This window comes from Podarcis gaigeae, assembly GCF_964106915.1.
Source record: "Podarcis gaigeae genome assembly, chromosome: Z".
NCBI lineage: Eukaryota > Metazoa > Chordata > Lepidosauria > Squamata > Lacertidae > Podarcis > Podarcis gaigeae.
The window spans coordinates 1,106,045-1,122,187 of record NC_139691.1 but is presented as its reverse complement, the minus strand read 5'-3'; the positions used below and the strand labels follow the sequence as shown (position 1 = coordinate 1,122,187).

At 50.1% G+C, this 16,143-nt stretch overlaps 1 protein-coding gene across 4 annotated transcripts in view; it reads left to right on the top strand.

The window, feature by feature from the left end:
* Window positions 1-511: 511 nt before the first annotated feature.
* The window catches only part of ADGRD2 (adhesion G protein-coupled receptor D2), a 60,471-nt gene continuing 44,839 nt past the window's right edge, over window positions 512-16,143 (top strand). For all 4 annotated transcript variants that reach the window (XM_083721685.1, XM_083721683.1, XM_083721682.1 and 1 more), the window contains exons 1-9: window positions 512-646; window positions 1,365-1,439; window positions 4,172-4,235; window positions 4,607-4,828; window positions 6,661-7,299; window positions 8,349-8,447; window positions 9,943-10,028; window positions 11,498-11,779; window positions 13,898-14,009. In XM_083721685.1, coding sequence (XP_083577811.1) covers window positions 1,368-1,439; window positions 4,172-4,235; window positions 4,607-4,828; window positions 6,661-7,299; window positions 8,349-8,447; window positions 9,943-10,028; window positions 11,498-11,779; window positions 13,898-14,009 — 1,576 coding nt within the window. In that variant the 5' untranslated portion in view covers window positions 512-646; window positions 1,365-1,367. The remainder of the gene's footprint in view (window positions 647-1,364; window positions 1,440-4,171; window positions 4,236-4,606; window positions 4,829-6,660; window positions 7,300-8,348; window positions 8,448-9,942; window positions 10,029-11,497; window positions 11,780-13,897; window positions 14,010-16,143) is intronic.

Here is a 16,143-nt window from a genome sequence, read left to right as displayed (position 1 = left end):
GGTTCCCCAGATTACGAGTCCACCGCTCTTAACCACTACACCACACTGGCTTTACTTGCTCTAGAAGGGGGACAACTGCCCCACCCATCTATGCCCATGGCCACCTGTCAGGGATTCTTTAGCTGAGATTCCTGCATTGCACGGGGTTGGTCTAGATGACCCTTAGGGTACCTCCCAACTTCACAATTCTAAGGTTCTCTGAAATCTCTCCTACGCCCCTGTCATGGCTCTTTAAAAATGACTTCATTAGTGGGGAGAATTTTTAGGGCTTTTCTTCTTCAAAACTGCTCGAGGTGGGGCCTGAGAACGGGCTGTCCTTCCATCTCTCCCGCGCCCCCCCCCCTCCGACTTTGGGTGAATCATACTCCCCCTCCCGGGCTTGGGCCCTTTCCCAGAGAGAAGGAGGGTGAGGCTTTTGTGCCCTGGCTGGGCGGGGCTCTGCCGGCCCCCTTTGGGCAAAGTGCCTGAGGAGGGGGCGGCGGCGGTGTAGAGAGCAGAACTAGCCTCTCTGGACGCGCCTCTGCTACAGCAGTTTGCATCCCGGGCGCTTCCCCGCTTTCAGGACCTTCTCTGCTCAACAGCGCAGTGCGCTGAGTGACACCGACATGAGGGTGGCCGGGCCGCCTCCCCGCTCCCAGGTGGACAGGTGAGTCGGGGATGGGGCGCTTGGGGGCGTCCTGGGGGCGCTCGCCTCCCCATATTTCCATGCGCCCCCACGGAGTTCGCTGTGCTTCGACGGGTCGGGCGCTCTCGGGGTTTAAGCAGGTAGGCTCTGCATGTTCGGAAGAGCCGAGGGGCGAGCGGCCGCCCGCTTTAAAGGCCCTTCCGACGGCCCCCTTTGCGCAGCGCCGGGCACACGGTCCTCAAAGCAGTCGTCGACCGTGGCGAGTGAGGAAGGGTAACGCATCACCCACCTCCCGGGGCGCTAGAGTTGTGGGGAGCGGTGGCATTCCAGAGCCCCAGGAAAGATGGGCAGGAGACACTTGGGCGGAATCAAGCTTCTGTTCAAGGGCCAGCGGCTGCCCTCCACTGCCCGCGAGGTGCCAACCGCTGCCTAGGAAGAGTGAAGCAGCCCAGGTGGCTCAGACAAGCGAGCCAAACCACATTTAGAGAGGGCCGCGGGGGGTGCGCGCGCGCGATCTTCAAAAAAGCTCAGCTGGCAGGTTCTCCTGGACACCCATCCATCTTCCAGAGAGCTCTGAAACTGAGCCTCTCTGGTGCATTTGGGTCGCCTCTTGCGTTTTGAGACCTGGGTCCACCGAGACAGCGCCCCCTTCCCCCTCCCTGGAGCCCAGGTCCTTCTTCTCCCCTTCTGTACAGCCTCGGGGTGCCCTGAGTTAAGGGGTTTTCTCTCCCTCACGCAGAGAATGAAAGCTGGCAAGCTGGTCGGCATGGTCTGCAGACTCTCGGCGCCTGGCTCTCTGCTTCTCGGACTGCTGGTAAAGTTGCTAGAGGTGGTCGCGGGGGGGGGGGGAGGCGGGCAGACGGCGATCCTTCTGCCCAATGGCTGGGTGGGGGCACCGGTCTCCCGTTCAAGGCTCCCGTGGGGCACGGACTGGACCAATTCGTGAAGTGGTGGGCTGTCAGGGTTGACTTGCCAGGTGGCCCCTCTCGGGCTCCACAGCTGGAGGCAGCAAGGCTTCTGAATTTTAGTTGCTGGAAACTGCAGGGAGAGATAGTGCTCTTGCGCTCCGATTCCGGCTTGCAGGCTTCCCGCAACAAGAGGCACTGGGTTGGTCACTGTGAGAACAGGATTGCTGGTCTAGATGATCCTCCTTTGGCCCCTCCTCATGCTCTGATGTGGGACGTGGGTGGCGCTGTGGGTTAAACCACAGAGCCTAGGACTTGCTGATCAGAAGGTCGGTGGTTCGAATCCCTGCAACGGGGTGAGCTCCCGTTGCTCGGTCCCTGCTCCTGCCAACCTAGCAGTTCGAAAGCACGTCCAAGTGCAAGTAGATAAATAGGTACCACTCCAGTGGGAAGGTAAACGGCATTTCCATGCGCTGCTCTGGTTCGCCAGAAGCGGCTTAGTCCTGCTGGCCACATGACTCGGAAGCTGTACGCTGGCTCCCTCGGCCAGTAAAGCGAGATGAGTGCCCCAACCCCAGAGTCGGTCACGACTGGACCTAACAGTCAGGGGTCCCTTTACCTTTACCATGCTCTGATGTGGCGGTTTGGAGGACGCGTAACAACCAAGACAAAGTTTGCCTGCCTTAAAGGTCAACCAACTTTGCCATGAGTCTCCAGAGATTCTAGTCTGCAAACGCTGCAGTTAGGTCATTCCAGGTCTTATTGAGTGGGGTGAGGAGGGGTCTTCTAAGTTGGTTATGTGTATTACCTTACTTGCTTCAAAAAATATATTTACTACATTTATATCCCACCTTTTTTCTCCATGAACCCCAAGGTGGTGTCCATGGTCCTCCCCTTCCTTGTTGAATCTTCACAACAGCCCTGTGAGGTAGGCTAGGCTGAGAAGAGGACTGGCCCAATGTTCCTCAGTGGGTCTGCCCTACTTTCCAAAAAGCGCTTTGCTGTCCTTACTCTTTGCATTCATGCCCCCCCCCCTGTTCTTCCAAGGAGCTCAAGGCTCTCATCCACAAAACAGCCCTGCCAGGTAGGCTAGGCTGAGAGGCAGAGGCTGCCCCCCCCCCCAGGGGAGCAGGGATCTGAGGCCTGGCCTCCCTTGTCCTTGTCCGACCTGCTAACTGGCTCTCGGAGCCCCTCCTGGTCCCTCTGCGGAGTGGGGCCCTGGCCCTGCATGCCTGCCCCAGATGCTGCCCCATAGAAGCTGGTGTCCTAATAAATTTGCCCATTTAAAAAGTTGCAACAAGGGACTGTTTCTGCCACGGCGGATAAAGCCACAAATCTTTTGACGGTTTATCAACCTGCGTCCCCAAGTGCTGTTCATCTCTGAGGATTGGAGAGCCCTGACTCTGTCCTGTTCACACAACCACTTAGCCAGGTGAGGCACTTGCAGGATGTCCTGTGCTCAGTTTCCAGAATCATGCAAGTCTAGAAGGCGGTGGGCAAAGTTGTGACTTGGGGGAGCAACCGGAAAGTCTTGGTGGAACCTTAAAGGCCAAGAAATTTATTGCTGCGACTGCAGCTCACTCTGCCAGGTGCCTGAATAGAAATCTTAGTTGGGGGAAGCGGTATGGTGGGGGCAGAATGGCAAGGAGATGCAATAATTAGTCAGTGACAATTAAGGCTTAAAGGTAAAGGTAAAGGGATCCCTGACCGTTAAGTCCAGTCACGGACGACTCTGTTGTTGCGCGCTCATCTCGCTCTATAAGCTGAGGGAGCCGGTGTTTGTCTGCAGACAGCTTCCGGGTATGTGGCCAGAAGGACTAAGCCGCTTCTGGTGAAGCAGAGCAGTGCATGGAAACGCCATTTACCTTCCTGCTGGAAAGGTACCTATTTATCTACTTGCACTTTGACGTGTTTTTGAACTGCTAGGTGGGCAGGAGCAGGGACCGAGCAACGGGAGCTCACCCCGCCGCGGGGATTCGAACCGCTGACCTTTTGATTGGCAAGTCCTAGGCTCTGTGGTTTAGACTACAGCGCCACCCACGTCCCTTAAATATATATTAAGGCTTAAATATATGTTCAACTGGCACAGCTTTAACCTTTTACAGTAGCAGGTTGGTGATAATTGACCTGGAAGCCCCTGAAGGACACTTTACTCAGAGGCACTTCATTCAAAGCATTTCCTTCAGCACTTTTATTGGCCATATTGATGAGGGCTAATCTCCTACCCATCCCCAAATAAGGCAGTGCACTGTAATGGTTAGAGTCTTGTACTATGACCTGAGAGACCAAGGTTTGAATCCCCCTGCTTAGCCATGGAGCTCACTTGGGGACCTTGGGCCAGTCCCTGCCTCTCAGTCTAACCTGCCTCACAGGGTTGTTGTGGAGATGAACTGAGGAGTGTTGGGTAATATACATTACCTTGAGCTCCTTGGAGTAAGTAAGGGAAGGAAGGAAGGAAGGAAGGAAGGAAGGAATTGCCACTGCTATCCACCCATTCCTTTGCCATGCAGATTGCTGGCTGATGACTGAGAGGATGGGGGAAAGTCTCCACCAATGTCTCTTTTGCAAGGGGGAAGGGGTGGTACTGGTCTTACCTGGGAGAGGCCTGCTCCAAAACACAGCAGCTGAGTTTCCTTCACAGGTTGTCCTTCTCCCAAGAAGCACACTGGCGTTTGCCATACCGGCTGAAAACCACACTGCAAGGGGTGAGTATCCTGACTTGTGCTTCTGTGCGTTTATCTGCAGAAGTCAGCACCCAAGTTCCTCACTGGGGCAAGGCAATCTGAGCATGTGGCACCAATTCTGGCCCAACTGCACAGGGGCCGTATTGTTTTTTCCTTGATTTGTTGGCCACTCTGGAAGTTTTTTCAGCTGAACAGCAGGGTAAAAGCACTTTGGATAAAATGAATGATAAAATGATGCCAGCCAAGGGACTTCTTGGCAGAGGAAGTTGAGCTCACTTCCACCCCAGAATCATAGAATCAGAAGGGACCTGGAGGGTCATTTAGTCCAACCCCCCGCCATGCAGGAATCACAGCAGCTACTTTATCTTTCCCTCCACGCGGTTCCCCTGCAGATCCTGGCTCCGTCCCCCGGATCATTGAGATGCTGGGAGACGTGTATGAATACGTGCCCATCCTCCAGGACTGGTGGCATGCAGACGGGTACTGCCAGCAGCGCTTCGCTCGGTTGCCATCTGAGCTGGCGTCCCTTGGGGAGAAGCTGCAGTCCCACCAAGTCCAGAGCGCAGTCTGGCTGGATGACCGGGAGGTGTTCCTGCAGAAGCCGAAGCAGAGGCGTGAGTAGAGATACGCTGCACTATTGAATCTAATGGCCCACCTGGTCCAGTAAACCAGGTCTCACAGTACCATGTGCACCTAGACACCTGTGGGAAACCAGGGAGAAAGACATGGGCAACAGGGCTCTCTCCCTCCCCTCCTGTGGTTTCCAAGAACTGGTATTCAGAAGCATGGCTGCCCCCAACTGTGGAGGCCAGAGCACAGCCATACTGGCTAGTAGCCATTGACAGCCCTCTCCTCCTCCTCCTCCTCCTCCTCCTTCTCCTTCTCCTCTACCTCCTCCTCTTCCTCCTCCACCTTCTCCTCCTCCACCTTCTCCTCCTCCTCCTCCTCTTCCTCCTCCACCTTCTCCTCCTCTTCTTCCTCCTCCTCCTCCTTCTCCTCCTTCACCTTCTTCTCCTCCTCCTTCTGCTCCTCCTTCTCCTTCTCCATCTCCTCCTCGTCCTCCTCGTCCTCCTCCTCCTCTTCCTCCTCCTCCTCTTCCTCCTCCTTCTCCTTCTCCTCCATCTCCTCCTCCTCCTCCTCCTCCTCCTCCTCGTCCTCCATGTTCTCCTTCTCCTCCTCTTCCTCCTCCTTCTCCGTCTCCTTCTCCTCCATCTTCTCCTCCTTCTTCTTCTCCTCCTCCTCCTCCTCCTCCTTCTCCTCCTCTTCCTCCTCTTCCTCCGCTTCCTCCTCCTCCAGGAATTGGTCCAATCCTCTTCTAAAGGCATCCATCTTGGTGGCCATCAGAGTTCCATAGCATAACTCTCTACACTGCAAGAAGAAGGGCTTTCCTTTTATCTGTCCTGAATCTTCCGTCATTCAGCTCCACTGGACGACCACAAGTTCCAGTGTGATGAGAAGAGAATTTTTTCTCTCTCTCCACTTTCTCCTGGCCATGCATAATTTTATTTTTAAAAAATCCTATGATGTAACCTGTTATGTACTGAAGTTCTCATCCTGGGCCAGTAGGAGGATACTGTAGATAGTTATGCAAATGAAGGATCGAAAGTGACGTTCAGTGATTGGATAGTTTGTATGCAAATGAAGGATCGAAAGTGACGTTCAGTGATTGGATAGTTTTAGAAAGTTGTTACAGTAACGTGGTACTGGAGCTCTATATAAGCAGGCTGGCTGAACCCTTCAGTTCAGTTCTGTTCTGGCCTCAGAATAAAGAAGAGCTGTTTGAAGAATCGCTGTGTCGTCTGATATGTTCACCCACAACTTAACATAACCCTTCCTTGCTTTTTCTCTCAAACTATAAAGTCCCAAATACAGCAACCTTTATTCATACAGAAATCGCTCTGTCCCGTAGAGCGTTTGGGTTGCCCTTTTCTGAACTTTTCCCAACTCTACAACGTGCTTTTTGATGTGAGGCAACCAGAACTGTCTTAAATGTTGGGTCATCATCATCATCATCATCATCATCATCATTTGTAATTTGTATACTGTCTTTCTATCTTACAATTCTCAAGGCGGTTTACAAGCTGAAGAAACAAAAAAGGTATATCTTATAACAATCTAATGCAACACAAAAATGTGATAATAAAACAGAACTTTAAAATAGGCAACCTACATCAAAAAAGTAACATTCAACAATCATTAGAATAGCATTGAATAATAATACCAACATATAAAAGTTAAACAGAAATCCACTCAACAGTTACAATAAATAATATCTAAACTATAATCATTAAAACAATGGCAAGCCACCGTACATAAAACAATGCAATACACATTGAGAAGCAGAGACTAGAGGGTAGAGCAAGGCAGGTGGAAGGAGGCCTAGCTTGATGGAGTCTCTCTCCTCACAGTCCTTGGTCACATCCCCATCTCTCTCCCCCACCCCCAGGAAACATCTCTGCACCAATCCTGATCTTCAAGAACAAAACGGACACCAAGTTTGTGAAGGTCTTAGCCGACTTCCCAGAGATGCCCGCCGTGAGTGCCTGTGCCCACGTCCAGTGGGACCCTGAGGCTGTGGAGATCTCCACTGTCTTCTCCTACGCGGTCCCGGCTTTCATCAATGAGTTCCAGCTGCGTGGCTTCGTCGACGAGGATGGCTTCGTCCGGTTTGCCATCATCCTCCATGGCCACCACTCCCCGTACCTGCCCGTTTTTCGTGCCGATGGGCAGTGGCACCACTTCTGTGTCACATGGCAGCATCAGAATGGGGCATGGGCCATCCACGCTGACGGGAAGGAGAAGGCCTCAGCCACAGGGCTTTCAGCCTCCCATGCCGTGGATGGCCACGGGATGTTCATTATCGGGCAAGACCAGGACTCCCTGGGTGGGGCCTTCAAGGAGAAAGAGTCCTTTAGCGGGAACCTCACTGGTTTGCATGTTTGGCGGAGGGTCCTCAGCAGGGAGCAGATAGAGAAAGTCCGCTCCTGCATCCCTATCCAAGACAGCCTCGTGTTTGCCTGGAGCAGCGACATCCTCGAGGTGGAAGCCAGCATCCAGCAGGCCACAGTGCAGCTCACCTGCCCAGGTAAAGCGCTCTCGGGTTGTGACTGCACCAGCCGTCTGAATCTGGTCTGTGATGAGCTGGTTGATTTGCTTGTCCCTGTTTTCAGTTGGTGTGGCTGGTTATTGGCCTATATTGGATGGGGGCAGGAGAGGAAGCTGCCCCAGGACAGGGGTGGGGATCCCTGTGGCCTGCAGACCGTGGCCAGTGATGATGGGAGTTGTAGTCCCAACTGGAGGGCCATCGGTTCTCCTTCCTGGTTTAGTACGCATCTTGGGCTGGAAGGGCTTTGAACTCTCTTGGGTCTCCATTGCAAAATGGGCTTGTTGAGATAGGTAGGTCTTCTTTCTCCAAGGGTTGAAGATGTCCGTGGTGATCAGGTTGTGTGACTCGGCTACCTGCAAGTACACAAATGGCAGAGTGTATTTCGAATAAACTGTGTGGAGCAGGAGCAGATGGCAGGGAGGGGCGATACCTGTGACCAGACCTCCTGACGACTTAGTCAACGCCACTTACCTGGAGGCAGTGGGGGAGGGGTGGGGCGGCAGAGAGATAGGGCAAAGGCATCAACAGGAGAGCTGGGTGGAAGTAAGGTGCTTTATAAGGACCTAGTGGCAGCGAGTGCCTGGCGCTGCCTGGGAGTTTTTAGGGAATAAAAAAATGGCAATTATAAAACTAAAAATAGCGTGATTTGTGATTTTGGACCCATGACACCTAAATTGGGTAAACTCGCGCCAAAGTTTTGATTCAAAGCGACACCTAGAATCCAAGACATTGGCAGAGTCTGCCAACTCCACCCTCAGGAAACTGAATTTGGTGACGATGCTTCAAGGGGTGTCCCAACGTATAGAAAACAAACAAACAAACAATTTCCCAAAACATCTAGTAGATGGAGGTTGCTGTTCTTGTTCTAGCCCAATGGTTGTCATTAATTTGATTTTGAACTGATTTTAGAATGAATTGATTTTAGAATGCTGTGTTACTTTTATTGTTGTTAGCCGCTCTGAGCCCGGCCACAGCTGGGGAGGGCGGGATATAAATAAAAATTTATCATTATCATTATTCTCTCCCAGGGCCTGTGGAAGAATGCCGAATGTTTGAGGTTGTCCAGGGAAGCCCTGCTTATGCTCCTTGCCTGCAGCTGCTGCCCTTTGTCTGCCATTACAAGAAAGGTATGGCGGTTCTGACTATCTTTATCTCCAGGCTCACCCTGGGGCCCACGCTCCCCATTCCTTTGTGCCAGCAATCGGTGGACCGGAGAGAAGTGGGTGGAGCAACAGGTGTGACTCTTACTTTGGTCAGTATGGTCCCATCTGCACAGTGCATTAAAAGCACACCCCCCCCAAAAAAATTAAGAATAATGGGAACTGTAGTCCACTGAGAATTCTGAGAGTTTTTAAGAGCCCCCCTATTCCTCCCACAAAGCTACAATTACCAGAGGGGTTCACCCCCTCTTCCCGTTAATTAAAACACAAGCCACTTTTTATTAATGGGAATGTTTATTTGATAACAATAATGGAATATTTATTTATTTAAATGCTCATATTCCTCAGTCTCAAAGTGCCACAAGGCTGGGAGCCAGGGATCAGATTCCACTTCCTCTGGAAGAGAGTTCCAAGGTTTTGGAGCCAGCACTGGGAAGGCCCTGACATGCCTTCTTCAGTAAGGAAACTGTGCCTCTGAAGCATGTCTTCATCACTGGGTTGGTTTCCAGGGGAGAAGGGTCCTTTTGGTATCTCCAGCTGTTGGATCAGCCTGGATTTGTGGTCAGGCTGGGGCCTTGAGAGACACTGGTTCAACTCCCCCTTGACCACAAAGTGCTCTGTGTGACTGTGGGCCAGTTGCTCTCTTTTGACCTTGTCTACCTTGCAAGGCTGTGGAAAGAATTATTATACTTCTTCTTCTTCTTCTTCTTCTTCTTCTTCTTATTATTATTATTATTATTATTATTATTAAAATTTATATGCCATCCTGCATCTGAAGGGCAGTTTACAACATGAAAATACAACAAGAAAACACAAATTACATAGCATAATAGCAAAACAACAACACCCCTCCCCCGCTATCACACTTAAAAGGCCGTAGATGGCTTAATCAGCCAAAGCCCTGGTGGAAGAGGAATGTTTTTGCCTGGCTCCATGAAATGGGCAAGGTACTAACTTTGTAAACCACCTTCCACAACCTGTCCGGAGTTCAGCCTACACTCGAGTAGGACCCTGGCAGAGACACGTGCCCGACTGGCATGTTCCCTCCCTCCTGGTCGATCGTTCAGGAACTTCAAAATCTTTCTTCAGCCCGAACATCACAGTGACTGATGCCAAGCGACACCGGCACACTTAGGGATCCGCAGAGTTTGCGCAACTTGCGTGACAGACCTCAGCAACTCAGCATTTTGGCTAATCTACTTTATTTACATATAAACACACACGGAGCACTGCCACATGGCTCCCTCTCTCTCGAGCATCAGACAGCAAAGAGAAAAAGAACAAAGGACAATAGTCCCACTTCACGGAACACAGTAACACAGACATCCTGTCGCCGTCACTTCCCACTCTGTGGAGTCAAAACATACACCGTCATGTGATAGACAACAATCCCATGACTGCAATCGCGGAGCAGGAATTCTAACACAACCTTCCATTTGCATGTCTGTTGTTTCCCCCTCAGATCTTTATTTGCAGTTGAAGAAAACACAGTCGAAACCTGTCCCACAGCTCATAGCTCAGGTTAATGCACGAGCGAATGCGACAGTGGTGAGTCTAAAGCCTTGGCACAGTGGCTGGTGGCGGCTCTTCAGAATGATATATATAAAATATATATATAATTTTATTAGTTTTTTTAAACATATCATTTTCAACAATAATTAAACATACTTTTACATCTTATACTTTTTTTTTTTGGCTTCCATCAATCACATCTGAAAATTTTCCAATCTATTCACTTAATATACATTTCTTACTTTCACTATTACCTTTAAATCTCATAGCTAATATCTCTATTCTTTCTCTGCAATATTTCATCTATTTCTCCTTACAAAACTAGCACAATTTGTTGATTACAGTTGCTCTTCAAATAGTTCGTATATTTCTTCCAATCTTCTGTGACTCTCTGGTCCCGCAGGTTTTGAATCCTTCTTCTCATTTCGTCTAATTCTGCACAGTCCATTAATTTTGTCAGAATTTCTTCTTGCTTCCATTTCTGAGCTAACAATACTCTTGCCACTGTTGTTGCATACAAGAACAATTTAACATCTTGTCTATTAATATCCTCACCTATAATACCAAGTAAAAATGCTTCTTCTTTTTTTAAGAATGTTTATCCCAACATCTTTTTCATCTCATTATATATCATTTCCCAGAAGTTTTTTACTTTCTTACATTCCCACCTTCAGGATGATTTCTGGCAGGGGCCATTCGTAGCTCTACCTGGATATGTTGGTGGGGGGTGGGACTGAATCTGGAACCTTCCTCACCCAAAGCCAGGGCTCTTCCACTGAGCCACAGCTCTGGGGACACGTGACACATGTCCTGCCTTGTCTCAGGGGACCCACGGTGGGCAAAGCTTCTTAAAGTCTGGTTGTGGGGAGCAGACATCTATTGGCACACCTTCTCATCTCAGCTCTCCACATTGCCCCTCTGTCCCCGCCCCCCCTGGATTTATGGCTTCCCCCCACACTTTCCCCTAAAGTGCCTTCAGCTTGTGGGCTGCTCCCGACCCAAAGTCCCCATATAACAGATTTTGGATGCACTGCTACTAAAAAATACTTCAAAAACGGCTTTGTGCAGACAGGACCGTCTTACCCATAGGTGCTAGGGGTGCGGGGCACCTGGGCGCTGGGCTCTCAAGGGCGCCAGGCTGAGAGTCCAGGGCCCCAGAGTTGCATCTGGGGAAGAGCCCGCCCATCAGTTGGAGCGCCGCGGGGGGGGGGGCTCTTCTGCTGCGGGCGGCTCTGTGCTGTGAGTGTGGGGGTGACTGAGCCAGCGAGACGCTGAGGTGGCTGGCCAGCTCTGCCCTTGTGCACCCCTGGGACTGGGCAACCTGGGGGGGTGGATGCCAGGTGGATCTTTGCACCCCTGCGCCGCATCTGCTTAAGACAGACCTGTGTGCATATCACACACATCTGGGTGGATTTTTCCAAAAGGCACACACACACACCCCTTTACCCACCCTGTCCCCATTTAGTCGCCCTTCTCTAACCTGGGCGTCTTGCTTCTGGCTACAGATTCCCGAGAGTGTCTTCCAGGCAGAAGCCCGAGGCGTGGACCTTTCAGTAGCCGCTGGTTACCTAGGGGTGGTGGAGACGGTCCTGACGGAGGCTGAGCCTCCATCTCTGGAGGCAGCTGCTCTTTTGGGCATCTTGCAACTGCTGAAGGAGGTGTCAGACATGGATGCCAACGAGCCGGAGGAACTGGCAACGCTGGAGCAGCTGGGGCAGCACTACGTGGCAGTTGCCGGGGCAATCCTGGAGGAGCAGAATGCTGAGGAGTGGTCCGAAATAAAGCCGGTAAAATCATGGCTTCCTAGAAGTAAGGGGAGCCCCAACGTTCGAGGCAGGAAATCCAGAAAGCTGAAGCTGCCCTGATAGTCCACCATCCCTTTCTGTCCTTGAGAGTATGTGGTCAGACCAGGACCCATGGGAGACCCTAGGGCCATGAAGATGACAGAGGTGACCTTGGAACACAATGCAGGCCTCTTAGTAATGTTGATGGCATTTGACCACTGTACTGTTGAGAGTGTATTAACTTATAGTCTGTGTGTGTGGTTTGGGAGCTGCACAGCCAGGGGAAAAACAATGCTGTCCAGGGTTGTAAAGACTGCAGAGAGAATAATTGGGTGCACTCTTCCCACCTTGAATCAAATCTACGCTTCCAGGTGCCATAAGAAAACTGCAGAGATAGCGCAGGATAGTGCCCACCCCAGAAATGATCTCTTCCAGCTTCTGCCTTCTGGGTTATAAAGACTAGGACTAGCCGCCTGAGAAACAGTTTCTACCGAAGTGCAATTCTGGTTTGAAACGCAGTATAAGGAGTCTCTATAGGAGTATGTTGTATTTTAAAATGGGGTTTCAGAGGTTTTAGGGGGTTTTGAATGTCTTATGTAGATTTTTCAATTTCATTGTTCTGTATGGGACAATGACAATAAAGATATTGTATTGTAGTCCCACTGACCTCACAGGGCGGTTGTTGGGGGGTTAAACACGGAGGGGATGCCTGGAACTCCTTGGAGGGTTTTTTGGCGGGCGGGGGGAGATGGGACAGAAACACAATAAATAAAGAAACACTAGATGGTTGTCCGGCCTCTGCTGGAAGATTTTCAGGATGGTAGAAATATATAAGGAAATAAATATCCCTGGGTACACACCTTAATTAAATGAGTTGCATCACACCTACGCTCACAGCAGTTAGGCTTCTGGGCAGAATTTTAGGCAACTAAATATGTACTTTATTACATGATTTACTACATTATTTCACAACATCCATTTCAATGAAAAGGAAATGCAATTCAGTTTGGAAGGACAGCTCATAGAATCAAAGGACAGCAGAGTTGGAAGGGATTCTCGGGGTCATCTAGTCCAACCCGCTGCAATGCAGGAATCCCAATTGGTTCCATATCATTGTCGGGCTGAAGACAACAAAGGCGAATGCCAATCACGTTCATTGATTTCTGCTCCAGACATGGGGCAAATAAGCAAACTCTGCTTCTGTTTCCATCAGGATTATCTGATGCCTCGTACCACCTCCCTCTGTGTGACTGGCTCCATTCTTAAACCCTCCCTGCTATCAAGAAGCCTCCCTAATCTTTGACCAAAATCTACCCTCCAGTAGCTTAAGCAGCAGAGAAGTCATAGAATCATAGAACCGTCGTACAGTTGGAAGGGACCCCAGGGGCCATTTCGTTCCAGCCCCCTGCAATGCATTAAGCAGCCTTTGCTCTCTTCAATGGGGCAGCCCCTCAGAGATTGGAAGAGTGCAATAATAATAATAATAATAATAATAATAATAATAATAATAATAAGGCAGCCCTGTTCAAGGAAGTTTTGAATGTGTGACATTTTAATGTATTTTTAATCTTTGTTGGAAGCTGCCCAGAGTGGCTGGGGTACAAATAATAATAATAATAATAATAATAATAATAATAATAATAATAATAATAATTTATTTGCTTCCAACAAAATATTAAAATACAGTAATGCATCAAACATTCAAAGCTTCCCTAAACAGGGCTGCCTTCAGGTGTCTTCTCAAAGTCTGGTTGTTGTTCTTCTCTTGGACATCTGACGGGAGGGCGTTCCACAGGGCAGGTGCCACCACCGAGAAGGCCGTCTGCCTGGTTCCCTGTAACTTGGCTTCTCACAGTGAGGGAATGGCCAGAAGGCCCTCGGCGCTGGACCTCAGTGTCCAGGCTAAATGATGGGGGGGGGGGGTGGAGATGCTCCTTCAGGTCTACTGGACCAAGGCCATATAGGGCTTTAAAGGTCAGCACCAACACTTTGAATTGTGCTCAGAAATGTCCTGGGAGCCAGTGTAGTCTTGAGTTCCCTGTGGGAGGAGGGCCAGGGAAGACCATGGGCAAAGTCGGATGATGATGATAAGGTTTAGGCAGCTGCTCCTGTGCTCCTCAGATCCTTGATGGACCCATGACAGTTGTGGAAAACATGGACAAGATGGTTTCCAGTCTCCATCAGCTCCTGAGTGCAGAGAGGCCAAAGGTCACCATCCGGAGTAAGAACGTTGGTGAGTAGCAGCAAGGCTCTGGGGTGCGAGGGGGAGGAAGAGCCTGGGGAATTGTCAAAGCAAATTTGATGCCAGAAATTCAGTAGTAAAGGAATTGAAAATAAAACTGCAAATATCCTAATGCTGTTACACAAATCTGTGGTGCATCCCCCACAGTACTGTGTAGAGTAAAGGTAAAGGTAAAAGGTGAAGGGACCCCTGACCACTAGGTCCAGTCTGGAGTTGCGGCACTCATCTCGCTTTATTGGCCGAGGGAGCCGGCGTACAGCTTCCGGGTCATGTGGCCAGCAGGACTAAGCCACTTCTGGCGAACCAGAGCCCACTCTCAAATTTAAAGGAAAAAAACCCTGAGTGTACAGTTCCAAAATATGAGATAAAAAAACAAATAAGACTTAGGCCTCACCAAACCTAAATCTTACATGAAGGCATGTAAGCCACATTTCCCTATTGCTGCAGGAGTGAGGAAGCTTTTTCAGCCCGGGGGCCAACATTCCTTCTGGTTAGCCTTCTGAGGGCCACATGCCAGTAGCATAGGTGGAGCAACTACTATAAATAATTGCCTTTGTGCGGTAGGTTAGTTCCGACACACTCTCACACACACTCTGCTCTGGTGCTCAGATCCTGCTCGAGGGTTCCCCACTGGGCCACTGTGGGAACAGGGCTAGATGGACCATTGGCCAGGGGGTGCCAACTTGAATAAAATATTGTTTGGGGCCAGATAAGCCCCACCTTGCATAACTGATCACATGACACAGTGCGCACACACCATTGGAATGGGAATGTCCATCCACTTTGTGGAGGCCTGGCCCCTCAAATATTTTTTTGTGGGGGCCGAAGCCCCCATGGCCCCTAGGAATTGGCTCCTGTGCCTTTGGCCTGACCCAGAAGCTGAAGAACAGTTCTTCTCAGCCTGTTCTCAAGCAGGCTGTGATTTCTTAAGAGCCAAGATTTCAGGCTATTATAACAGGCCATTTTCAGCCTGCAGGTTAGAGCAGCCACAAATAGCCTCCTATTTAACACCCTCTTAAGTGTTTTAGACTACAAGTCCCATCAGCTCCAGCCAGCATGGCCAATGGGAGTTGTAGTCCAACAACGTTTTGAAGATCAGCCGGGATGGTGACGTTTGACGCAGGTGCCACAAGAGGGCGCCATGTGGAAGAGGAGATACTGAGTTCTTTGGTTTTGCAATTTATCTTGAGCTATGATAAGAAAATGACACTGATTGCAGATAAAAAAATGCACAGATTATACTCAAGGGCACAGCGCATAACTTACTTATCTTCACAAAAAGAGGAAAGTTTTTCCTCCGCAAGCGAGCATTTTTCTGAGGCTAAGTCACAGCAGGAACATATTTCTGCCCCAATTATTTATAAAGTGGATGGGGGGGGTGGTCAGTGGGAAGAAGAGATCTGGAGTACAAAGCAAGGCTACTTTGCTAGGGCAGACCTACCAAGTGAAATATTGAGCAGAATTCTGTCCCCCCACTGTTAGACTAATAATACATGAATTGGAAAAAACTTATGTCATCTGGTATAACTTAATTTCTAAATTTGTTATGGGGTTAAGCGTTATTGGGCCCACACATGTAGAAGCTCTTTCCCTGCTCATAGATATGCAGAGATGTTTTTAAGTGAGAAAAGAGTGGCGCTCTCGTGTGGTGAAGGGGTTGTATTCAGGAGAGCCTCTCGCCTCCCCTTCCTTGCTGCAACTGCTGCCAGCTGAGTCTGACTTGACGGTTAGATATAGGCTCTTTAAAAGGTAAAGGACCATTAGGTCCAGTCGTGACCAACTCTGGGGTTGCGGCGCTCATCTCGCTTTACTGGCCAAGGGAGCCGGCGTACAGCTTCTGGGTCATGTGGCCAGCAGGACTAAGCTGCTTCTGGTGAACCAGAGCAGCGCACGGAAACGCCGTTTACCTTCCCGCCGGAGCGGTACCTATTTATCTATTTGCACTTGACGTGCTTTCAAACTGCTAGGTTGGCAGGAGCTGGGACCGAGCAACGGGAGCTCACCCCGTCACAAGGATTCGAACTGCCGACCTTCTGATTGGCAAGTCCTAGGCTCTGTGGTTTAACCCACAGCGCCACCTGCATCCCTAATATAGGCTCCGCTTTTTCTGGGTCCAAATGCCCGA